The following is a 27,712-nucleotide window of genomic DNA, read 5'->3' on the forward strand; positions in this document are numbered from 1 at the left end:
TCCAAACACTCTACATCTGCCTCCCCTCTTCTACAAGCCCTCCACTGGTTCCCCTTCCCTTTTAGAACCCAATTTAAGGTTCTCACGCTCACTTACAAAGCCCTCACCCAAATCTTCTCCCATATATATCTCTGATCTCATCTCCCTTCACTCTCCTCTCCGCTCTCTTAGTTCAACTAATGCACGCCGCCTTTCATGCCAGCTGATTACTTCCTCCCACTCCCACCTCCGAGACTTTGCCCGGGCTTCTCTCCACCTCTGGAACTCTCTCCCACTCCCCATGAGACTCTCCACGTCTTTGCAATCCTTCAAACGGGCTCTTAAGACCCACTACTTCATCAAAGCCTTCCAACTATCATTCTAACTCCCTGCTACATGCTCCTTCCTCCCCATCTACCCCATCTGTGTCACCCCTGTTTGTCTTCCCCTCCCTTTTAGAATGTAAGCTCTTACGAGCAGGGTCCTCTACCCTCTTGTGCTTCTCCCTACTTTAGTTTCATCTACTTCTTACTCACCACTAGGGCACCTAACACTTGGTTGCTTATGCTCTGTTGCTTATCTGGGTGTTAAGGTCCTGTATTGTATTGTTCTGTAAGTCACTTGTCTACAACTTGTTTATGTACTTTGTAAGGCGCTGTGGAATAAATGATAATAATAATAATAATGATAATATGTATATATACCTGTCACACAAAGCAATACCAATATACAGTATAATAAGATACTGTTGTTGTTTATTCTGCAAGTGTAAAAGTTTTCTCTAAATAGCTTACATCTTAATTGCAGGACCTCAGCTCTTTTATCAACAAAACTGAAACATTATGGCCCTCATTTAGAGCTGATCGCTAGATACAAGCGGTCCCTCTGAATGAGGGCAGCCGCTTGTGGTGTGAAGTGCGGCCTCCTGGTCGCTAGCTAAGCTGTGGGTTGCCACCCACAGCTCTTGGAGCGACCAGGTTGATGGTCGTGATGGTCAGGACCATCGCAACCATCGGGGCTTGCGACGAGACCCTAAGGTTGGGTCTCGGCAAGCGCAAGCCCCAGGGAGCTTTCTGCTCTGATCGAGCAGGAAACTCCCCACTGACATCATTGCTGATGTCAGAGGGGCCACCCCCAAACGGCAAGCTTTCCGTCGGGAACGCCTCCGTTTGGCCGGCCACCCCCCCGCCCGCCTCCCAAACGGGGCGAGCTGTCAATCACCATTGACAGCTCGCCCCCTTTGGTGCGAGACCCGTAGCGACGGAGCGCCCGTCACTAGCCGGGTCTCGCGCATGCGCACGTCGGAGCCGGCTCCGACGTGCGCATGCCCAGTGGGCAAACATCGACCCAGTTGCGAGCGCTCAGCACTTGCGACCAGGTCTGAATAAGGCCTTATATCCTTAAACAATGGGATAATCTGAGGGGAAAAATACAGGATAAGTGTAATTCACTTCTAATTATACTAAACTAAGGACTCATAATGACTTCATAAGCTAAGAATAATAAACCCTATACTTTTTTGTATACTCTCCCTGTGCTTGCATGGGTTTCCTCTGGGTGCTCCAGTTTCCTCCCATGCTCCAAAAATATGGTGGTAGGTTAATTGGCTCCCAACACAAATTAACCCTAGTGTGTATGTGTGTGTGCATGTGCTAGGGAATATAGGCCCTGATTCAGAGCCGGACGCTCTGACCAGAGCGCTCGCTCGTAATCAGGGCCCACCTCCATTAATATGGAGCGTCCTCCTGGACGCTCGTATAGCTGTGGGTCACCACCCACAGCATATACGAGCGTGCAGGATGATGGCCGCGATGGTCTTGACCATCGCGACCATCGAAACTGCGAGCAAAAGCCTGCGGTTGAGTTTTTCAACCGCAAGGCCAGGAGTGATTTTGGCTCTATCAGAGCCAAAATCACTCCCACTGACATCACTAGTGATGTCAGTGGGGCCGGCTTCAGACGGTAGGCGTTCCCTTGGGAACGCCTCCGTCTGAAAGGCACGCCCCCGACACGCCCACCAAAGGGGGCGTGCTGTCAATCAACATCGACAGCACGCCCCCTTTGATGAGACACTCTGAGCGAAGGAAAGTCCTTCGCTCGTCGGGTCTCGCGCATGCGCACCATCGACCCACTTGCGAGCGGACAGCCGCTCGCGAGTGGGTCTGAATGAGGGCCATAGATTGTAAGCTCCACTGGGGCAGGGACTGATGTGAATGGACAAATATTGTCTGTAAAGTGCTGCGGAATATGTGTGCGCTATATAAATAACTGGTAACAATAATTTATACTGTATATATGTTTTTATATATTATTATGTACTGTATTGCCATCTTGTTCAGTTAAAATGTGTACCTTTAAAGACTGTACTTTTACTTATCTTACTCTGTAATGTGGTAATGTATGTTAGTTTATCTGAATTTACACTCAAAGAAAATTGTCAAAACAATATATAACAGTGCATTGTTTACCTTTAAGAACATCGAGAGATCTCCAAAGTCCTTGGATTGTGAGGGAAAGTTGTAACCATAGTGTTTAGTCTTATATGTACATATTGTGTTGCACCTATAATATACAGGTTGCATGCTACATAACCCTACAGACACCTTAAGCTTACCCAGGTGAGCCTTAACCATTATATTCATTATTATAGTTAAGCTTGGGTGGAGGCACTGAAATACTAAAAAATGTACACCACTCGATGGGAGTTATGGGAGGGTACATATATACACCAAGTTAATTAGTAACCTATGGTCCCTTTATAGAGGTAAAAGGGGGGTTACATACATCTGCCCCTGTGTTAGGTACAGGTCAGACCTGCTGTATATGCTACATGGCTGCCCGATCTGCGTCAATGTTACAAGTATTTATGGTGGTGCGCGACATCGGACACATATGAGAAGGCAGCAGTAGGCATCCGTATGCTCGGGTAAGCATTGGAAACATTAGCAGATTTTCACCATATCGCTACTCTTTCCACCAGGGATCCGAAGTCACAATCTCGTGACCATCCCCAGCCACTGAGGCACTTGCTGCAGTACAGGCGTGGGAATGCCCCAGAGTGATGAAAAATGGACTGTAATGAGAGGTCACACCCAGGGCCGAATTAAGGCTTGTGGGGGCCCCGGGCAACTAAATTGTGGGGGCCCCCTCCAAGCCACACAGCAACTTTGCCTTCAACTCCCCCCCCCCCAAGCCACATGGCGCCTGTGCCTTCCACCCCTTCCCCCCCCAAGCCACACGGCGTCTGTGCCTTCCAATACCCTAAACCCCTCCCCCCAAGCCACAAGGCGCCTGTGCCTTCCATTAATGTCTCAATGCATCCTTATGTTACTTAGGAATAAATCACTGAAGTTAGCGGAGGATTCAGCTGAATAAACTTAAATGTTGACTGTCTGTGTCCTTAGTCCTAAGGTAATAACCAGAGCCGTAACTAGGCTTTTTGCTGCCCTGTGCCAGAAAGAGCATTGCGCCCCCCTCATTTTTCAAAGGGACATAATGCACCCAAAAAAGGGCCATGGCTTCATGGGGAAGGGCCAGGGAAGAGATAGGAGAGGCCAGGAGATGCTGGGGATGAAATAAGAGGAAGCTACAAGTGAGAATGATAATAAACAGAAATTTGACAGCCCAAACAGCGCCCCCTGACCTGTGGTGCCCTGTGCGATGGCACAGACCGCACTACCCTAGCTACGGCCCTGGTAATAACACTCACTAGAAAGCTGTTTTTGTCCGTTTCTAGGTGACTGACAGTTTTGACTAGTAACTACACTATTGGCAGATATCGGTTAAGATTTCTCCATCTTGAGTGAAGTTTATAGATAACAGCAACATCTATCATCCCTGTAGATCTGACGCTGAGTTGTAAAATGCTTCATAATTGTACTGAGGCTGATCCTCCTCTCAGTCATCTGTTCCTTAATCAGCTGCTGGCATGGTGTTAAGCAACATAAACTGAGCTCATACTCTCACGCAGGGCTGCTGTACTCAAAATCTAGGGGGCAGGGACATCTTAAGAGAGAAGGGGGCCCGTGTGCACTCCCCGTGCAAGCCCCCTCCTCTCTCCCCGGTGGCCGGCAGCCGACTGACGTGGCTGGCCAGCCACCGGAGACTTAGTAGTCTCCGGGCACTAAAGTGTGCCCAGAGTCTACTGCGCTTGCGCAGAACACTAGAAAAATGGTCGCGGCGGACATTTTTTGGTGTTCTGAGCAGCGCTGACACTCGACGCGGGACCACGGACAGGTAAGTTTTAAATAATATGGGTGCAGGGTGTGCGGTGCAGGGCCCCCCTGGACACTGCATCCATTGACCTGTTCAGATGCAGGACTGCTCCGCCCCTTGTTGGTGAATACTGACAGTCTTTATTGTGTTCAGTGCCCCAGTCCTGTTAATCACCATCCGGGGCTCTATCCTTACAGCAAGTAATGTACAACTCCGGCTCCACCCTTTTCTGGGGAACCGCGCTTCCCAGTCCACCTCCCTCCTTCAGACACTGGGTGGTGGGCTGATTTAAGGGTAGTCAGGCCGCACAGCATTCCGCCTCCAGGGTTCCCGAATGATGCTGCACGATTATCCTGCGGCTCTCTCCAGATGCCTACCTCTGTTATCGGGATGGTCCCGGTCACACGGCAGGGGGGCCCCCGATAATTAAGTATCCAACTTGCTGCGATTAGCAGTGGTGGATACATATTCACCGGAGCAATTCAACATTCCTCTGGTGCAGAGACAGCTGATACGAATATATCAACTGTCTCTGTGATCCCGGAAATGTAGCACTGTCAAGATTGACTCAGCAGTGCTAGTGTGCCTGTGTGAAATGGGTTTAACGCAATCGCAGAAAGCCTCTGAGCCGGGCAGGGGCGGAGAGATCCTAAAGAATTCCTCTTCGCAACCTGGGACTCCTTGCCATAGGAAAGGAGTGGAGGTGCAGGGGCAAATGCTATCTGAACATGGCAAATGCTCTTGCAGTCAAGCTCCGAAAATATATTGTTTTTGGAGCTTGTTGAATTCAGGTCCCCATGTTAGTGTATGGGGACAGCGGGACACAGGCGTTTTAACAGAGATAAGTATAAAGAGTATATAGGTGCAGGGTGTGCGGTGTCAGCCCCCCTGGACCCAGGGGCCCGTGTACACTGCACACCCTGCACTCATTATAGATACGCCACTGGCGGGACAGATCGGGGCTGAAAGGTAAGCAGGAAATATCAGTGATATCTCCTGCATTACCTTTATAATGGATAGCCCCGATCCTTAATGTCTACAAAAATAGGTGAAAGTGTTAATTTGTCCATGTTGTTGTAGAAATTAAGTGATGATGAATAGACTGGACCCCATAATGAGGTAAAATATCATAATATTTATGAACTATAATGACACCATACTCCAATGACCATGTTGGGAGCCATAACAAACCAAATGGTACATGTCATTAGTCACACAGGGAAAGCATTAATGCTTAATGCTTAATGTTCTACATTAATGCTCTATGACCCAGGTAACACACTAGTCCCTTATGAATTGATAGTCTAAATATTAGTTCATTAAAAAAAATGTCAGAATCCACTATGAGTAGGCAACAGGAGCACTTTCATTTCACAAACATTATGTGCCTAAATGATATCGCTAATTAATTAATCAAGGTCAATATTGGTTCAGGTCCTTTGTGGAAAGGTGACAGTACGCTTTAACAATATGCACTGTACCACAACATTAAGCATACATTCTGACCTCAGTGTGACTACCTGCGTGGCTAAGTCCCTCAAAGCCCAGGTGTAATTTAAATGGTGACTAATCTATGGGCCGAATTCAATTAGCCGTGAAAAGTGCCGTCTGGCATAAAGCGGATTGCATACGCCTCATTCGCCTGTTTTGCGCAATGTTTTCTCCATACGCATCCCGCTTTTCACCCTATTCAATTGTAAAACAGGCGAAAAATTGGATAGGTGAATGTTCTCCAAAGCAAAACTAGAGAACAGGACCTCTTTTTTGGGGGAAATCAGTCTGTACCCCATAAAAAGCTTCAGTGACCCTGGGAACAGTGTCGGACTGGGGCATGAAGGGTCCACCGGGGGAAGGCAGTGGTAGGGGCCCATGCTTAATGGGTATGGCCAACCCCAGCCACCATAGAGGCTTGCCTATCCATTACAGAGAACATAGCCTGCAGACAACATAAATACTACAGTGCATAGTCTGTTCATCCATGTTCCTGCTCTGCCAGGTCACTGACTCTATAATAGAGTAGCAATGTATAATTCAAGTGCACTGTCTAAAACCTGACTTTATATGAGGAGGTTGGGTCCTCAAGGAGTGGGGCCCACTTGGAATTTCCCCTGTACCCCTGTGGGCCAGTCCAACCCTGCCTGGGAATCAATATAGAATATTAGTAGTAGCCCTAAAAAGTATTTAGTGAACTTAATTTGTTGCAATGGGCTGTTAAATGCATATTTGCATATGTGTGAAAAAATGATAGAAAGCAATTTTTTTCTGAAAAATAAGAACCGAGGTTAAATTTGGGGTACCTGAAAATGGTTACTAGAATATTTTTATGTCTCTGAAATTGAAAAAATCTAAAAAATATACCTGCTGCAGCCTTCTGCAATCCCAAAAACACCTGTCCCAACTATATAGCCCCCAAAGTACCAGTCCCCCCCCAACCTACACACACACTTTTCTAAAATTTTCCAGCGCTTTTTTACATTTTTGCCCCCAAAATTACTGTTGATTTCTTTTTTTTGCCCTATTAGTCATTTGGGGGGGTCCCAGAGCCGTAACTAGACTTTTTGGTGCCCTGTGCCAGAAAGAGCATTGGCGCCCCCCTAATTTTTCAAAGGAACATAATGCACCCAAAAAAAGGCCATGGCTTCATGGGGAAGGGCCAGGAAAGAGATAGGAGAGGCCAGGAGATGCTGGGGATGAAATAAGAGGAGGCTACAAGCAAGAATGATAATAAACATTTTGAAATTTGACAGCCCAAACAGCGCCCCCTGACCTGTGGTGCCCTGTGCGATGGCACCGACCGCACTACCCTAGCTACGGCCCTGGAGTGTCCAAAGGGTTCTGAACCAAGTCCCCACATTTGTACCCCAAAAAATGGATTTTGTAGTTCTTTTCTCCTGCCTTTTGCTGGAGAAACTTTTTCGCCTGTTTTTGCCTATGGAGTTATCGCTTAGGCGAAAACTCCGGTGAATTTAATATGGAGATACTTTGAAAACAGACGAAAAGTGCAAATCGGAGAAAACTGTTCACCAAGCGGCACTTTTCGCGGCTAATTGAATACGGCCCTATGACTTATCTATGCTAGTAATGATTTGGAACACAAATCTACGACTAGTCATCACCATTTGCCACATAAAGATGAACAGAGAAATGAAAGCTATTCAGAAATGTTTTCCCAGTGACTACAAATCAGCCTGCTAAACAGGTGTCTATATATTTCCACATTATTGCTCATCTTTCACTAGCAGACTGTTGTGTACTAAGGCCCTCATTCAGAGCCGCTCGTTAGCGGCAGTACGCTCGTTCCGAGCGATGTTTGCACATCTGCGCATGCGTACGGTTTTTAGTACGCATGCGCGAACCAGTCAGTGCGGCCGAAAATCGTTGGTACGCAATATAGCGAGGGCCTGCTATTTTGAGTGACAGAATGAGGCGTATGTGGGTGGTAACAGGGGAAGGTGCTTGAAAATGGGGAGTGGAGATCCGAACGCAGGCGTGCTTAAAGGTCAAAACGGGCGTTTTATGGGTGTGCATATTTAAAACAGCAGCGTCATTGACCACGTCACTGGGTTATTTTATAGCCAGAACTGCTCGCAAATTTGTGGTAGCAAACACCAACCACAAGAATAGCGAGCAGTTCATACGCTGGTCGATGTACTCGATTAATCTAATAAATAGCGGACATGACGTAGGATGCGAGCGGCCAGGGGGCGTTTTTAACAAATAAACGAGCGTATGTTTTGCTCGCTCGTTCAGACTTAGAGGTGTGAACAGACTGCAATGTGCGTACGGATCATTTGAATAGCCACCCCTTGTTTTTAAACGAACGACCGCAAATAGCGAACGGCTCTGAATGAGGGCCTAAGTCGCCTAAGGATATCTCAGTCTCCCAAAGAGGTGAATGGCAGATCTGACTATATTATATGTGTATATTTTGACAGAATCATTTACCAGCTTATTAAAATAGTTAATTTCTAATATGTAATTGTGAACATATTTTTTTTTACATGGTAAGTGCTTTAACGTCATACTATGAGCCCATTGTAGAATAAAAATGTACCACAATCAATATATTGTTTGCTGATAGGTGTGTTAAAAAAGCAATATCTTTTTTAAATATCGTTTTTAAGTAATATAACATAAACAATATATTTGTCATCATGGTTAGCACTTTAATACACTCCAGTTCCTCTGCATGTCTTTACATAAAAGAGAGAATTATGGCAGAACCATCCCTGAGATTATTTGTAGGTAGACAAAAGCAAAGTGACAATATTTTGTTTTAAATAATGGAAAAATGCTGTATAGTATACTGTATACTGTGAGAATACAAATATCTCATATACTTATTTTATATTGTTATTGCCTAACAACTACCATGAGCATATGTCATATGCACTTTTACATTTGCAAAATAAATGTACATGACATTTATTTAACTCGTATATGCAATACATTTACATCTATTGTATATCTGAGCTCCCAAGCATAGGTGTCACTGTCACTGTGAAGAACACGTGTAAGCCATAAACAGTCTTTTGTTTGGAATGTTGGACCAAGAAATATAATTCGATGATAAATAAATGAAGGTCATACATCCCCACCTATTATTGCAAAGGCAGATGCTCTCAGGTGTGAAAGGGGTTAATGCTTGCCTTTGAAAAAGAAGCTAAAGGGGAGGAGAGGGGAGGATCACTTTTTTTGGGAGAATTGGATCCCCTCCTCCCCAGGACTGCTTGGAACAAATGGGATATTCATCAGGAGCTTGTCCATGCATTGCCAGAGAACCTCCCAGAGGGAAATGAGTAGAAACCCAGACTATAGGGCGATCCTCCTTATAAAGCCCCTGCAGCCTTTCCCCACACTCCCTACAGTCTGACAGCGTGACAGACATGAGCACCGGGCTGAGCGTCCTTGTGGTCTCCCTGCTCCTGGCTGCTCCTAGCTCTGCTCAGCAGCCCAATGAGAGGTAAGGAGGGACAGTCGGGGCATCAGTACTATGGGCACTATCCATCACACACAGTGTGCCATGCCACGCTTCTGGGATACCTGTCTTACCTGTTTAAACAATGCTTAGCCACACATTATCAAATAGTCCATGAAGAATAATTGCACTGTGCTAATAATTTGCATTGCAGCTATATATTAGTTGTGCACATTACAGATGTGGTCCCCAATCCCAACCATTGCTGCATAAGTACATATCATATTATTATCTGATAGACATTATAGTTATCAGCTGTTTGTGCTCATACAGTTAGGCAGTATATATGGGCTATGACATAATTCGTCCATATACCTAACATATAAAATGTGATGTGTGCAGCTGCAGACAGATATACAGAAGTATATACACCGTGCTTACAGTCTGCAGGGTAACCTCAGGTACACAGGCATTCCCCCACATTGTAGTATAAGTGTGACTGTTTGCTCTTCCCAGATATTTTACTGCTTCTGTTTACATCCTGCTGTTTCTTCAAACAGATGCATTAAATCAGTTTCCTCCACATATCTCCTACAACTTTGCCTGGTCTTTGCATTCTTGTGTACCCATGATGTACATTCTGCTCTGCAGACCACACTGACATCCAGGCATAGGAGCCAGCTCTGTGTGTGCCCCAATATATGTTCTGATACTACCCATGTCTATGCATGGCACCAGTCATATGGGTGTTGGGGTAGTGAGTGACAGCATCTGGCATCATTTTTGTGAAAGTTGTCTCCTATGATGACTTGGGCTACTCCCTTCTGAAAGATGTTCTTGTGTAGCTTGTACTCCTATGTCTGTACAGTCTGTAATTGGTCAGTGTGGCTCACTCCCTTACCACTTGCTGTGCTTGGAGCCTGGAATTTCATAGTTTTGTCAGTTTCACAATACAGTCTAATGGTCTATGAATAGCAATTTTAATCTGTTTGCGAACTTGCATTAGGTTGTTTTTCTGGATAGGATGAAAGCCTTAAAAACTGTATATGTGATCTATTTTGGCCAATTCATGTGTGGAAGTTTTTAACCACATTGTTTATTTGGCTCATAGGGCTCAAACCAAATGGGTGCGAGTTTGTTTCATGAAACTCGCACACTTTGCACTAATGCGTGCTACCGAGAAACTATGAGATCCAATTAGAAATGCCAATTTGCGCTACCCGTGGGGAGGTTGGCCAAATTTTGAACAAAAGGCAAACTGGATCGAGAGCGTGAAAAAGTGGGAAAATCCATCCTGGACTCCCAAAAATAGGCAACTGAAATAGCAGAACCATATAGAAGGCTGTTAGTGTCCTTAATTGGAGGTTCTTAAAAGGTATTAAATATCTTTTTTTTTTTTTACTTTTTCATATTGGTTGAAAAATGATAGGAAGCAAGTGTTTGTCATCAAATTAAAGTCTTTCTAGCATTTTGGGGTACAGGAAAATGCTTGTACAGTGATTTTGCAGTGTTTTATACAAGTTTGTAAAAAGGTGGAATAAACGCTTTAGCTCGCATCTGCAAGTTCAAAATCCCCTCTTCCATCAATACAACACCTCTACCTACATACATGCACCACATCATTTACACCTCCACATACCTGCCTCGCACAATTTACACCTCCACATACCTGCCTTACATCATTTACACCTCCACATACCTGCCTCGCATAATTTACACCTCACCATACCTACCTCACATCATTTACACCTCCACATACCTGCCTCTCATCATTTATACCTCACCATACCTGTCCCACATCATTTATACCTCCACATACCTGCCTCACATCATTTACACCTCCACATACCTGCCTCACATCATTTACACCTCACCATACCGGCCTCACATCATTTACACCTCCACATATCTGCCTCACATAATTTATACCTCACCATACCTGCCTTACATCATTTACACCTCCACATACCTGCCTCACATCATTTACACCTCCACATACCTGCCTCACATCAGTTACACCTCCACATACCTGCCTCACATCATATACACCTCCACATACCTGCCTCACATCATTTACACCTCACCATACCTTCCTCACATCATTTACACCTCCACATACCTGCCTCACATCATTTATACCTCCACATACCTGTCCCACATCATTTACACCTCCACATACCTGTCCCACATCATTTATACCTCACCATACCTGCCTCACATCATTTATACCTCACCATACCTGCTTCACATCATTTACACCTCACCATACCTGCTTCACATCATTTATACCTCACCATACCTGCCTCACATCATTTATACCTCACCATACCTGCCTCACATCATTTATACCTCACCATACCTGCCTCACATCATTTATACCTCACCATACCTGCCTCACATCATTTACACCTCCACATACCTGCCTCACATAATTTACACCTCACCATACCTGCCTCACATCATTTATACCTCACCATATCTGCCTCACATCATTTATACCTCACCATACCTGTCCCACATCATTTACACCTCCAAATACCTGCCTCACATCATTTATACCTCCACATACCTGTCCCACATCATTTACACCTCCACATTTTTGTCCCACATCATTTACACATCCACATATCTGTGCCACAGTATTTACACCTCCACATACCTGTCCCACATTATTTATACCTCCACATACCTGTCCCATATTATTTTCACCTCCACATACCTGTACCACATCATTTACACCTCCACATACCTGTACCACATCATTTACACCTCCACATACCTGTCCCACATTATTTACACCTCCACATACCTGTCCTACATCATTTAAACCTCCACATACCTGTCCCAAATTATTTACACCTCTACATACCTGTCCCACAGCCTTTACACCTCTACATACCTGTACTACATAATTTATCCCTTTATTGAACCTTTTAGAGAAATTCATCTGAAAACTGCCATGTCTTAATTGCCAAATTATGCTGGTTAAAACTCCTCCTAGTGCACGATTATTCATTGGGAGGGGTGTACCAGGTTCTGCACTGTGTTCCAATATATTTACCATAAATAAAGATTTTATTTACCTTTTCACCTGTGAATTTCTCTAAAATAAGCAATGCGACTTTGGAATTGGGTTGCAACTGAAATTTGTGGTGCGAGTTCATTGTGAGAACGGCTCGCAGGACCCAACTTACACCTAATTGGATTGACCCCATTAAGTCATACTTGCCTACATTCTGGCTGCCCCCCCACACACACACACACGTGGTGGCGTAGCGCTGCATAAGAGGGGGTGTGGCGGAGACTTGATGTGGCATTGGGGGTGGAGCGGGTGCCATGACCATGCGATGGCAAGATTAACGTCATTGTGAAGCAGGAGCTGGACCACAATGACATGATTCAGTGTGAAATGCGTTATCTGCCCCCCCACACAATTGGGGTGGGGGGGGTACGGGGTTTGGCGACCAGCTGGGAAATTTTTCCACTTTTCCAGGCAACCAGAAGCGCTACCCGATCAGGGCCGGATTAAGGTCTGTGGGGGCCCCTGGGCATCAAACATGTGGAGGTCCCTATTAAATGTGACAAACTGGGGGTATGCACAATGGGGACCCCAGTAGTGTCAGTGCCCACTGTGTTAGTGCCCCATATGCAGAGCCCACAGTAGTGGTGCCCTTTATGCAGTGCACCCAGTAGTAGTGCCCCCAGGATTGTTGCCCCCTATGCAATGCTCCCATTAGCAGTGCCCACAGTAGTAGTGTCCCCAAAAGTAATGCCCCCTGTATAAATACCCCCAGTAGTTATACCCCTGTAGTAGTGCCCCCAATAGTAATGACCCACAGTAGTCATGCCCCCTGTGTGTGCCCAATAGTAATGCCCTAGTAGTAATGCCTCCTGTATAAATTCCCTCAGTAGTAATACCCCTGTAGTTGTGCCCCCAGTAGTCATGCCCCCTCTAGTAGTAGTACCCTCTGTATAAATGCCCCCAGTAATAATGCCCCTGTATTAGTGCCCCTAATAGTAATGCTCCCTCTGTAGTAGTGCCCCAGTAGTAATGCCCTACCTTCAAGTAATAGAGCCCCCAATAGTAATGCCCCCAGAAATGGTGCCCCCTGTAGTAATGCCCCCAGTAGCAATGCCCTCAGTAGTAATGCCCCCCTCCCACGAGTGAGCTCTAGCCTCAGGCTCTGGCTGCCGCTGCGGGGAGGGAGCCGGGTGCCCGCGTGGCAAATGGTGTCTCCGTGCGGCGCCGGGGTTAGGTTGGCCGGAGGCGGAACTGGTTCCATCTCCTCTGGTTCACTTTAACCACTATGGCTGGGTGTGGGGGCCCTACAGGTGTGGGGGCCCAGGGACGATCGCCCCTGTCGCCCCCCTTTAATCCGGCCCTGTACCCGGTATTCGGGAGCCTCCTGGCCATTCGGGTAGAGTTGGCAAGTATGCATAAGGTTTGACTGGATTACTGTATACTAGGCTCCTTTTACATGGGAAATCATTCTAATGACTGGGTCTCATTGATCTTTTACAATGTGTGCTCTCAGTATGTATTACTAGTTATTACATAGAGCTTGGATGGCAGTGCCAAGGAGCTGTCATAGGCTTGCTACTTCCCAGTATCTGTGCTTATTTTATCCGTATGGACATCGGAACTGTACTAATTATTTTGTTCTGTTTGCTTGGTGGAATTCCATCCTTCTGTTATATTCTGTATGTGGGATCTATGGCACAGTACTGCTGATCTCGTTCTGTACTGGATGTCATACTCAATATCTATTTTTATTCTGTGTACAGTAGAACAGTACCAATTTTCTTGGTCTGTATAATGAATGTAATCTATATGTCTTGTCTGAACATTCACAGTTCTCATCTATACATACCTTATTTTAAACACATAGAAAACTGTGTACTAAGTACTACTTGTTATTTAACATACTGCTGGCTGGACTGTTATATAGGGGATGTAGTTAATTTACCGGCGGCCGGGATGCCGGCCATCGGAATCCCGACCCGGGACTAAAGAAAGGTGTCGAAATCCCGATGCCTAACTTTAGCCCGACGACGAAATCCCAACAGCCGGCATCCCGAACGAAGTTAAGCGGGGCCCTGTAAGGTGTTAGCCGCGGGGGGACAGTTAGTTTTAGGGTGCCCAGGGGGAGATTATGGTTAGACACCCCCCGGGGAGGCTTAAGCTGCGGGGGGGGGGGTTAGGTACCACTAAGGGAGGGTACCATTAGGGGGGGGAGAGTTGTAGGGTTAGGGTACTTACCTTTCCGGTCGGCATCTTCAGCCTTCGGGCTCCCATGGTCGGGATATTCAGCTGCCGGGACTTCATTCCCATTCCTTATATAGTATGCTGTCTAAAGGAGATGGCGAGCATTGTGCCTATATTAAAAACTGTTGCTGTAGATGGTTTTCTATTGCTGCTTGTCACAGACAGAAAACCTGTTATTACCATAATTTGCTTATAGAATATGGCTGGCCTGCAGGGTGATAAGTTGATTTAGTGCTTTGCCAGGCCAGATGTGATATGTACATATGTGACCTGACTCTCTGGTTCATACATGCACCAGAAGTAAACCTTGATAGATCTCGTCTATAGGCTGCATAACATCAGAGTTTTTATTTGCAGTAAAATAAGCTCCATGGTGTCATAATCAATGATCCATTCTTCAGCCTTCAGACTCTTCTACACAGAGAAGTGCTAATGATCTCTATATCCCACACTGATGTCACATGTTTGACTCATACTTCTAGCCTGGAAAAGATATCTGGGAAACCAGTGAGTAATGTTTTGTGGAATTGGTGTAATTGAAAACATTTAAATTGTTAACATCCGAAGAACGTAAATTCTGCTTCTGTCTGATTGTTAGTACTAGTTGTGGCAAATAAAACACTCTACATCTCTGACAAAATATCATAATGTAAATCAGGCAATGACAGTAGGAACTGTTTACACCAAGAAAAAGAGGGTACAGTATATACTAAAGTCGGAGAAGAAGGCAAAAAAGTAACCTGAGGAAAGTTTTTTAATTTCTATGATGATTAGCCCCGGGAAGGAGTTCCCAGAGCTATTCAATTGGCCGCGCTGTTAAGTTCAACTACAGGACTTCTGCTCACAATCTCCTGAGGTGCGACCAGAAATCCGACTTAGGTGCCGGCTGTGATGCTGTTTTCAGACTTGGCGCGACCAACACTTTAGTTGGAGAATGCCTGTTATCATGGCTAAGCACCCAGCTTAAGACGCAGTAACTGGCATTCTCCGACTTAAGTGGTACTAGTCAGACTTAACAGCACGGTCAATTGAATAGCTCTGTGAACTCCTTCCCGGGGCTATTCAGTATCGCACTGAGGGTCTGATTCAGAGCCGGACGCTCTGATAGAGCGCTCGCTCTGAATCAGGGCCGTCCCTCTTAATTTTTAGAGCGGCCTCCTGGCCGCTGGTATAGGTGTGGGTGACCACTCACAGCTATAGCGAGCGGCCAGGAAGATGGTCGCGATGGTAAAGACCATCGCAACCATCGGGCTTGTGACGAGACCCTTGTGGTAGGGCCTCGTTGCCGCAAGCCCTGGAGTGCTTTCGGCTCTATCAGAGCAGAGAGCACTCCCACTGACATCACTTGTGATGTCAGTGGGGCCGGCCCCAGACGATAGGCGTTCCCATGGGATTGCATTTTGGCCATAAAAATTATAACAATTCAGTGTTACTGGACTTTGCATGGGGGGGGCCCCCTTTGGTGGGCGTGCTGTCACTCACCATCAACAGCACGCCCCCTTTGTAGTGAGACCCGGAGCGACGGCTTGCCCGTCGCTATGCGGGTCTCGCGCATGCGCACGACGGAGCCGCCTCCTTCGTGCGCATGAGCACTGGGTCAACATCGACCCGCTTGCGAGCGCTCAGCGCTCGTGAGTGGGTCTGAATCAGGCCCTGAATTCAATCACCCCCCCATGCAAAGTCCAGTAACACTGAATTGTTAGAATTTTTATGGCCAAAATGCAAAGGGTCCCTGAATTATATAGAGGAGAAAGTAAGTGGTACTATCTCTCCTAGGAGCAGGGTCCTCCTCCCCACTGTCTCACAGCCTTCTTCTCTAGCACTTCTATGACAGCCTTCACCTTCCCAGCTGTATTGTATATGGAGAATTGTGTTGCTAATTGTTACATGTGCTCTGTTTTATAATTTGGTTACTGTATTGTAATGTAATGTTCTGTGTACCCTTTACTGTATGTACGGCGCTGCGGACCACTTGTGGCGCCCTATAAATAAAATGTAATAATAGTAGTCCCTGTTCTTCATATGTCAATATTTAATACTGAGAAGTATTCAAGGTACATTGTAATTAGCTTTGATTATGTACGTTAGTGTTGCCATATTGAGGTGAGTAGTGTCTTAGATCAACCTACAATATAGTACTATGTATGTGATGTTTACAGATGCATCAGACCAGTAGCCATGTGCCCCTTGGAATAGTTGTAAGTATTGGCAACTATGAAGAATAATTTAGTATCAGCATATACCGATCATGGGTTCCGGAAAGGGAAAGGCAGAAGATGTGGCGGTCTGGAGTGTGTGCATCCATGCCGCAGCTTAGCCACTTTCTGTACAATACTTTTTTTTATCTACAAAAGTTTTCAACATGAAGTCTAAAGTTGAAAACAGTAATAAAGATTGATACATAGCCCAGTTTCTTGGCATGCTTTTAAAGGTCATGACACTATGCCACTTTTATTTAACATAAATCAGATGAAAACCATCAACAGGTACAGTTGTAATAGTAAATGCCAAACAAAATCCCATGTTTTGAATGAATACATATACTGTACATAATGAATGAATAACAGGCAGAATATATTGAAAAAAGTGGAGGGAGTCAGATAGGGGATGAGTGTGAAGGCTGGGATAGGGACGGAGCTGGTCACTAGTATAATAATACGACTAGAAGAATACAAAATATTAGTTTTATAAAGCTGGGTAAATTGTGTTGAGAGCACGTATGTGGGGGGACCATATAGCAGTAGTGACAGACAAGGGATCTAGATCATTCTGAGCTAACTAGGATTGAGGATTGTCCTGTTTATCATGAAGATGCGATGAACCAGACATAGGAAGTTAGGGAAGATGCACAGGACACTTGGGAGCAGCTAAGAAATGTGCAGCTTATTTGGCAGAGCTTTTATAACCTAGTAGAAAGAACCAAGGATCCTTGATGACAGGGCAAGTGAGATGAGAAGATAAGAGATCCCAGAAGGTGGAGATCACCAGTCAGGACCACCATATATGAATAAATGTACTTACCTGCCACTTAAGCCAGGTTTCTGTGTCGAGAGATATAGGTGCAGATTGACATACTTACCTTCAGCACAGAAAGTTTTTCATTTTCTTTGGGGATTCAGGGGCCTATTTATCATCAATAAAATGGCCTGTTACACATGTGGGAATGCTAGTTTCCGCATATTTATGGTAACAGGCCATTCATAATCACCTGATATTTAGCAAACTCTGAAAACTTAAAGTTTTCTGAGTTTACCTGCGAGAACAAACATCTTTAGGGGTTTTGCATCCTGGTACCTAGGAGCCCCATCCTGCTCATCAAGTTCCCGGACTAAAAACAGGAAGGGTGCACAAAATGATGTAGAAGTCAGGAACTAAAACCAACTCACCAGCCATTCACTATTTAAGAGGACCGCACAGGACTGCACACAGACAGCCTTGAGGAAGAGCTTTTAAGCTTGAAATGCGCTGGCAAATCTGTGTGCAGCCATTTACTATTACAGTATCCAGGATTCTGACATATGCCTTTGAGCAGGGCCGAAACTAGGATTTTTGTCACCAGGGGCAAGACAGTAATTTGGCGCCCCACCTGGTAATTCCCACTGTAGCAGTGCCCCTATAGTAATGCCCCCTGAGGTAATGCCCCTGTAGTAGTGCCCATATAGTAATGCCCCTGTAGTAGTTCCCATATGATAATGCCCCCATAGGAATGCCCCTGTAGTAATGCCCATATTGTAATGCCCCCATAGTAATGCCCCTGTAGGGTCCATGCTCATAGTAATGCCCCTGTAGTGCCCATGCTCTCATAGTAATGCCCCTGTAGTGCCCATGCCCCATATTAATATCCATGTAGTGCCCTTACAGTAATGCCCCTGTAGTGCTCATGCCCCCACAGTAATGCCTCTGTAGTGCCCATGCCCCCACAGTAATGCCTCTGTAGTGCCCATGCCCCAATAGTAATGCCCATTATTGCCCATGACCCCATGGTAATTCCCATGCCCCCATAATAATGCCCCTGTAGTGCAGCTTATTAAAAAAAAATACTTACCTTGAACCCTGCTCCTGCATCCAGCGTCGCGTCCAGTCCGCCGGCTGCTCCTTGGAACTATGGGGGAAACGTCATGACGTCTCTCCTATAGTGCCCGTGGGGAGAGCCGGAAGCTGGAGTTCGGGAGAGAACTCCAGCCTCTGGCTCCGGCTACACCGCGTTGCTGCAGAGAAGGAGCCGGGCTCCCGCTGCTAATAAATATTACCAGTGGACATCCGGCTGGAGGTCACTGGCACTGGGTACAGCGGCGCACCTGGTGCACGTGCACCTCCAGCCCCCCCCCCTTGTTGCGGCCCTGCTTTGAGTGTCCAGCGGTTTACATTCCGGAAAGCCCTGCTTGTCTACCTAAGGTGACACTCACATTTTTAGACTAGTACAATACTTTTATTTGGTACGGTTAGCAGGGGAGCTAATTCATGTCATTGATTTGTATTTTCATTGTTTTACTTACTATATTTAGCTAATTGTTATTGTATATTTTGCTCCCCTGTGAGCTTATAATTTCTTTTACCAAGTATACGGTGCACATACTCAATTCAGCGCCCAGGTCACTACACATTTTTCCTACACTTCTACATTTTCTGATAAAGGGATACCCTAGTAGTGATTCAAGGCAGCAGAATATGTATAGTTGCGTTAAGGAGCCCGCCACTCTTTTAATTCAGATGGCACCTGTACTCGGAGCCTCGCTCCTTCCTATGGGGAGGAGTTCCGGGAATGCGAAGAGGAATCAGAGCGGATCCCTCCACCACCTCCACAGCGGATTGCGCACATACGAGACCTCAGATCACACATGCACACAAGCTGGCAATGGGAACAGCTGCTTTTCGGAGCCAAAATCACTCCCACTGACATCACTAGTGATGTCAGTGGGGCCGGACCCAGACGGTAGGCGTTCCCATGAATGCCTCCGTCTGGGCAGCCACGCCCCAGCACGCCCACCAAAGGGGGCATGCTGTCACTCACCATCGACAGTACGCCCCCTTTGTAGCGAGACCCCGAGCGACGGCTTCCCTGCTCGATGTCGTGCGCATGCGCATTTGGGTACCATTGACTCGCTTGCGAGTGTCCTGCGCTCGCGAGCGGGTCTGAATGAGACCCACAGTGCGGGTCGGATACAGTGCGGGTCGGATGCAGAGCGGGTTACAGTGCAGGTCAAATACAGTGCGGGTTGGATACAGTGCAGGTTGAATACACCAATGGTGCACTAACTCTGACAGAAGGTGCCGGCATTTTCTTCAGTGCGGTGGTGTCGGCCGTGCGGGGGTGTCGGTGGTGTGGGTGGCGGCGGTGTCCTCAGTGCGGGAGTACTGGCGGTGTTCTCAGTGCAGGAGCACTGGCAATGTTCTGAGTGAGGAAGTGCCGGCGGTGTCGGCAGTGCAGAGGTGCCAATGGTGTCCTACGTGCAGGGTTGCTGGCGGTGTCTGCATTGCGGTGGTGCATCGGTGTTGGCACTGTGGGTGGCAATTTCCTAGGTGCGGTGGGGGCCACCATCATGCGTCCGTTTGCCCCATTGAAGTCTATGGGAAAGCGCTGATTGGCTGAGAGCCAGTGGTTAGCCCATTGATTTCAGTGGGACTTTTAAAATTGGCTCCCGTGCCAAAACTATGAGATTCGACAGTGGGATCAGGCGTGTTTGGTTTCCAAGAAATCCGCACCGCTAATCTCTAGTGATAAGTATCCCTGTAGCGAGGTGGATTCTTAATCATCAGGGGCCATATGGTTCTTGCATCTAAATTACAGGGAATAGCGCATATTTGACGACTCTACCGCAATGGCCAGGAGCCTCCTAAATATCGGGAGACGCTCCCGGCCCCCCGCTGGTGGACGTGAGTCTCCGGGTTTGGCCGCCGCCCTGTTCCCCCCCCCCCCCCTTCCGTTGAACTCAGTACTTAGCTTTCAAAGTGAGCAGTCCAGACGGGTCTGTTGACGCGATTCATGCTGAATTGTGTGATTGTAGCCCCGCCACCTGCTTTACAATGGCGGAAATATCGGCACTGCTACAACCCCACACTGCCCACTATTCCTGCCACCATGCCCCCTGGAACGCCGACCTGGCTGCCCCTTCCCGAAAGGGTCAGCCAGAAAGTCAGCAAGCATTGAGTAACGGTGATAGACATCTATTGCATGTGATATGGAAAAGAATGTATGGGGTGACCTTCAATGGCTGTGCAAATTGCAAGACATATAGATATCTACTTTCTATCAAATATGAAACTCTATGTTTAGCATTTGGAGTCCATACTACTAGAGAAACCAATAAAAGGTTTTATTGTATGTAAACATATTATCAAGTAATACAAATCTTTTAATTTTAGGCTGATCAGACCCTTATTACCCAAAAAATAACTTGACTAATTGTCTAGTAGGCTGTTTGGAATGAAAATCTGGTAATATATGTGAGCAAACGACAACTGGCTCCAAAACACTGAAAAACAGACAAAAACGGGGCGATCAGATAAATTGGTTAAATCAAACGGATTTTACCAATTTGTCTGGGAGCAAATGGTCGACTGTTATTTTCTCCCAGACATTACCAGATTTCTGTTTCAAGCAGTAAACTAGTTGGAGGGTTGGACAAATAATCTTAAGGTGTATGGCGAACTTTACTAACACAAGCAGTCACGGAAATATCCGCAGTACGGCTGCTTAGATGTCAAATAACATTGTGTCATGAAGTCTGGCAGAGGTAAAAACATTTGGAGGACCAAAATTAGTTCTATGTGTAGGGCCCAGTAGGGTCTTAACCATGATGGGAGCACTTTTCCTGTTAATTAGGAAAATGTATCAGGAGTCAGGTGCGCACGCAGGGGGGTTTCTGAATACCCGGAAACCCCCCTGAGGGACCAAATTTGTTTTTCAGAGATGGAGACAGTCTTGTCTCCGTCTCTGCACTGGCCGCGGGCACAACGGAGCTGCCGTGGCTCCACACACAGTGGCAGTGTGGCTCTGCTCTCCCGTCCTGACCTGCTCCTGGTCTGACTCTGATTGGTTCCACGCTGGCAACGTGATCCAGCCTCTTTCTCCAGCAGTTCAGACCACCCACCTGAACCTACTGATACTTACCTTAAGGTCCCGCTCTGCCTCTGCTGTCTCCAGTGGTCACTTCTGCCTCCCTCTGGCTCTTCTTCTGTGGCTGGGGCTGTTAAAGTGCTGGGAGTCTGGAACCTCCAGCTTACCACCGTCCAGGTCCTTTGTCTGCCGGAGTCGGGCTGACCCTAGGGTGTGAGTCCTCTCCTTGATATCTATTGTGAATTTGGCCCTCTACACCTTTCCACCGACCACCTCACCCACGCTCCCTTTATCAGATACTTTCACGCTGACTCCCTGGACTTCTCCTGGTAACAGTAAAATATGTCTGTTAAGCTCTTGACAAATTGTACTCTGTGTGTATGTATGCTGTGTGTATCTGGTGTACAGCGCTAGAATACTCATACAATGTAAATGAATAAAAAATGGAATGGATATAGTGCATCAACACATTTATCATAAAACAACTGTATAGTAAAGAAAAATACATTTATATAATAGTTCATAAAATCTTTTCCTTTAATAGGAATCTGAATGGAACTCTATATCATTATGGATAAAAATATCGATCACATAATTTTCACTGGATAGTCAGTCAGCTTCTGGGAAATATATAATTGACAAAAAACACCTTTTCCTATTGTATCCTCTCTATAATGGCAAATGATGGATAAAATATTGCATGAATATTACAGTTGGTAGTTGCACAGTCTCCTATAATTACCACTATGGTCCAACCACATGGGTTTAATTAGCAGAAGCAATCCTGCATGGTGGTAGTGCCTTATTGTTGATGAACCTTTTGTAGATGAGGTTACTGCGTCGAAAAAAATTACAGTCCACTGTAGGTAAAGTGCAGTTGTCAAAAAAAGTTTCCAAGGCTTGGTCCAGGCGTTAGAAAGATGGTATGAAAGTCCCAGTGCAGTCAAAGAATTCAGTACAGAGTGTTTCTGACGCGTTTCCCTGTGTGTCCCACAGCTTTTATTTTATAACACTGTGGGACACACAGGGAAACCACTTGAATATTGTGAATACTTACTGTATGTACATGTGATTTCTTAGGTTTTGTTTTTTTTTATTAAATTTGCAAAATCTCATAAAATCTTTTTGCACGTTGTCATTTTGGGGTATTGTGTGTAGAATTATGAGGACAAAAATGAATTTATTCCATTTTGGAATAAGGCTGTAACATAACAAAATGTGGAAAAAGTGATGCGCTGTGAATACTTTCCGGATTCCCTGTATGTGTATGTGTGTGTGTATGGAAATCCCCCTTCAAAATCCTGTGTTTACCACTGGGAGTTGACATATTATAATACAGGTAGTCACCAGGAGCACAGGATCTTGTATGTTTGTGTTTCCTTATTTAATTTATTGGTGGTGGTTTTCCATTAATATGAAACAGGTTTTAAGTTACAGTGTAAATATTTCCAACACTTAGATGACAAATATGCATGGGACTTTATGGGTTCCCTGATGATTATCTTTATGAGTCTGACAGCTATTGCAGTGGAAGATTATATATGCTCACCGCTACCCCGCTCTTGCTTCACGTTATCCTAGACATTACTTTGGGTTTATGTTGTAGACTAAGATTTCCCTTCCTGGCGGTGTTTGGATAGTGTGCATGCTGTTACAGGGGTGTAGTAGTGAGGTAGTGATGCTTTTACACTGGTTTATGTGCAGTAAGAATGCTACAGTAATTATTTAGTCATTTGAAAAATAATGTAGACTATCTTTTAAATCAGTATACTTATTAGGGAATAATTAGCAATAATTTAGACCTCACCAATGCCTAAAAACTGGTAAATCTAAGCTAAAGTATCAAATAACAGAATTGTTGATCTCATTATTTAGCTAACACAAAATAAGCCAGCATGTAGAAGCTACGTGGGACAAAGTAATTACCCTGCCCTGATATGTAAAAACCCATATATGAAAGTGGGTGTTCTTAAGTTTTCACTTTTGTATTTAGCCTATGCTCCCTAGTGTTCTCTCCTGCATAGTGAGAATTGTGATATATTATTCACCAGTGTTCAACATACGTGTCAACCCTGGGTCAGACTGGCTCACAGGGGTACAGGGGAAATCCCTGGTGGGCCCCATTGCCTGGGGCCCACCCTTCCTTTAGGGGTCAGGTTCCAGACTGTGCACTGAAATTATACATTGTTACTTTGGTCAGTTACCTGTAGAGGGTAGAGCAGGACCACTGATGAACATGGGTGCTTGGTTCATATCTATAGAAACTACTGTACACCAATATTTATTATCCTGCTAATCAAAGTGGGTGGTGATGACACCACAATGTCCACTCCTCTTGTTGGCTGTGGGCTTTAATATAATGAACACAACTCCTACCATTGATTGATATGGCATTGTATTTTTGCATTCATTCACTAACCTACAAGTCATTCCAGTGGTAAGAGATTAGATAGTTAAATTTTTTTTCACAATGGCCTGTATTTGGCCTTCACTAGACGTAATGTAGTTCTCATTGAATTTTAGACACTGGCCGGTCAGCACCGGGGTCCCCTGTCATATGTAGAGTGCATTAATGCGATATAGACTGGATCACCGTTATGTTAATATTAATTATTATTATACATCTGTTACATTATACTGCATTTCCAGGACTATGGTGTATTCACTACAGTGCATTGCTGTTATCAATCTGATACATTATCATTCATTTGCTATATATATTTGGAAGTGGTCCAGGGATGCACTCTCGAAAGGTTAGCCACGACTGTGCTGGTTGGCCACAACCTCTCTGGTGGCTGGCAACACCTCTTAAGAATGGGCCCCTACCACTGCTTTCCCCCGATGGGCCCTTCATACCCCAGTTCGTCGGGGTAGGGGAATAGTAGGCTAAATCCAGTCAACTAAAACCAGATGGGATCATTCCTCTGTGCAAATAGCCAACACCCCTTTTGTCACAGAGAATCAGGATTTTTTGGTGGAATACTGTAGTTCCCTAGTGTCCACACTTGTGCAATAAGGCTGACAATTAATATAACATTACAGGCTTACTATACAGACTGTGCTTTCCAGTGTTCTCTCCCATGTATTGATGTTGCTGACTATAGTCTGTGCTCTCCAGTGTTCTCTCGTATACATTGATGTTGCTGACTATACAGTCTGTGCTCACCAGTGTTCTCTAACGTGCATTGATGTTGCTGATTATACAGCTTGTGACCTCCAGTGTTCTCTCCAGTGGCGACGGCGTAACTACCTAGGGTCAGGAGGTGAGGCTGCTATGGGACCTGGGCCGTCTCTAGGGCCTGACCTTCCCACTGCACCTATTCTGCCAGACCAGCCAGCTATGCGCTGTGGTCATCCTCCTTCAGCAGTGTGCTGCGCAGGGCAGGCACATCTTCTCTACGGGTTGGTTCCACTTCTGTCTCTCCTCACTGACTGATACTGGGAGGAGGCGTGGCCATTATCCGGGGATGTCCCAGCAGGCTTAACACGGCCACGCCTCCTCCCATCAGTCAGCGAGGAGAGACAGAGATGGTGCCAACGAGGAGAGCAGATGTGCCTGCCCTGCGCAGCATTTGCTGAAGGAGGACTACCACGGAGCTCAAGAGGTGAGCCGGGGAGAGGGGGAGGGACCTGTGAAAATTTAGCTATGGGGCCCCCCCAAGGTCTAGTTATGCCCCTGGTTCTCTCCCATGTATTGATATTGCTGTCTATACAGTCTGTGCTCACCAGTGTTCTCTCACGTACATTGCTCTTGGTGTCTATACAGTGTTCTCTCCTGTGCATTGATGTTGCTGATTATGCAACCTGTGTTCACCAGTGTTCTCTTCTGTGCATTGATGTTGCTGATTAAACTGAATGTATTATCCAGTGTTCTCTGCTGTGCATTGATGTTGCTGATTATACTGCATGTATTCACCAGTGTTCTCTCCTGTGCATTAATGTTGCTGATTATACTGCATGTATTCACCAGTTTTCTCTCCTGTGCATTTATGTTGCTGATTAAACTGAATGTATTAACCAGTGTTCTCTCCTGTGCATTGATGTTGCTGATTATACTGCATGTATTCACCAGTGTTCTCTCCTGTACATTGATGTTGCTGATAATACAGCATGTGCTCACCAGTGTTCTCTCCTGTGCATTGATGTTACTGATTATACTGCCTGTGATATCTCTCCTGTGCATTGATGTTGCTGATTATGCAGCCTGTGCTCATCTGTATTTTCTTCTGTGCATTGCTGTTGCTGAATGTATAACCTGTGCTCACTAGTGTTCTTTCCTGTCAGGCACACTTTTACTTGTGGTGGAAATCTAACTGGAGAAACAGGTGTACTCGGAAGTGAGGGGTTTCCTGGAGTTTACCCACCAAACAGCAAGTGTACATGGAAGATTACGGTAGGTGGGGTTTACTTGTTAGATTATATATGTAATATAATAGCAATGTACTTTTCTACCATAGCACCAGCTTTCCCCTGTGAGCTTAATTTCCCCATCACAAGATTTTTGTTTATTATGTTTCGTTAAAACAAGTTGTGTCCAATAACTACACCTTATGGGACGTACACACGATCAGATAAACTGCACGATTTTAACGTTAACAATCAAAATCGTAGTTTCTGGCCCCTGCAAACAATGGTAGATGCGCGGGAACGAATGGACGATGACGACCATCGACCGTCGCCCGTGCATGCAGGCCAACTTTGTCGATATCGACCAGGTTAGCCTGTTTACTATAGGGACCCGCGATCGTTAATCGCGGGTCGTTATAGTCGTTAGGGGGTTAATGCATGTGTCAACACATGCAGGACGATCATATAACGATCGTTATCGTTTTCTGACCGTGGTACTGTATGACGTGTGTACGCACCAGAACGTGTTTGTTCACTGTAACATCATTCATGTGGCTATCTGTGCATCTCTCAGGGGTTAAATTATTAATGTGTTATTTTCTGGTCAATCATGAGAAAGCGGCCATTTTCAGAGCGTTGCCGTAATACTTAGTATTGGGGCCATTTTATGTCATGCTCCTTCCGCAGATGTTAAATTTATGTGCACTGATTAAATAAAGCCCATGCATTGTAATCTACAGAAACATTTTTAATATTAAATAAAGTTTATGTGAGGATGTCGGAAGTGTATTTAAGGGCCTGTCTGGTGGTCAAAATGTTTGGTTATTTCTCACAAGGGGTGCCCGACGGAGCAATTCAATTGTTGCTCCAATTGGGTATGATAGCCATCGGTGCCGGCATTTCTGCTCACACCCTCCTAAGGTGGCGGGCAGAAATGTGCAATAGGTCCTGGTTTTGGGAGCCCTAACCAGGACTTTAGATAGGATTAGCAGCGTTACACTGCTAAAACCTGTTTGGGCGCGACATGCGTGATAAAGTATGGGCAGCCAAAACAATTGACTATTGCACCCCTATCTCACATCACTTTAGAATATATATAGGTGCGTGATATATATATATATATATATATATGTATATATAAGGTTTTCTTTCTATAAGCAAATCAGAGTGTTTAGTAGAGGTTAGTAGCAGTGGTGGGAGAGTCTCATTCTCATTATAGTATCTCCCGGACCATGTAGGAGAGGTTTGCCTGTTCCCTGTGAGGGTGGCCTGTTCCTAGTTACTCACCGCCTGATAATTGTGGTCTGACCACATTGCTATACTACTTCTTATGAGTTTGGTGCCAAACATGTTTTCCATGATCCATAAGAGATGGTATTATTCTGTGAGCTGTGTTGTCTGCAGTTAGAGATTGCTCTAGGGAATATAACTTGTATGACACATCGCCGAATTGTACAACAATTTACATTTATCTTTAGAAATGTATCATATATAGAAATGTTCACAATATCTCCATATTTATTGCTTTATTGTTGCAGCTGCAGCTTTTGACTTATAGATTCAATATCTTCAATATCTATAATGGTTCCTACAGTTGACACCCAGAATAAAATAAATATGCCCATACATACACAGATGTGCAATTAATGTGGTCATAGGAAACCCCACCTACATCAAATCATGCCCCCTCAGACTGCCTTATTAGGTACACCAGGTCCTGACCATTCTATATGCTTAGAGCTAAAGAGAAAATTAAATACTTTCATTCACTGATTTATTTCATGCAATCAAGAGTTGACCTGTATGTTGTACATACTTATTTTGCTAGAATCCCGGAGGATTATTGACCCTTATATAACTAGAAGATATACTGTATGCCTTCTTGTGAGTAAGCTTGATTTGTTATTTTTCCACCTGAACTAGAGATTAG

At 45.3% G+C, this 27,712-nt stretch overlaps 1 protein-coding gene across 1 annotated transcript in view; it reads left to right on the plus strand.

The window, feature by feature from the left end:
* The first annotated feature begins 8,937 nt into the window (after window positions 1-8,937).
* Window positions 8,938-27,712, plus strand: part of PCOLCE2 (procollagen C-endopeptidase enhancer 2) — an 87,935-nt gene continuing 69,160 nt past the window's right edge. The window contains exons 1-2 of the mRNA XM_088446269.1: window positions 8,938-9,157; window positions 25,720-25,828. Of these exons, the coding sequence (XP_088302395.1) occupies window positions 9,081-9,157; window positions 25,720-25,828 (186 nt within the window). The 5' untranslated portion in view covers window positions 8,938-9,080. The remainder of the gene's footprint in view (window positions 9,158-25,719; window positions 25,829-27,712) is intronic.

Source organism: Taudactylus pleione, unplaced genomic scaffold, assembly GCF_031769625.1.
Source record: "Taudactylus pleione unplaced genomic scaffold, aTauple2 ptg000395l, whole genome shotgun sequence".
Lineage (NCBI taxonomy): Eukaryota > Metazoa > Chordata > Amphibia > Anura > Myobatrachidae > Taudactylus > Taudactylus pleione.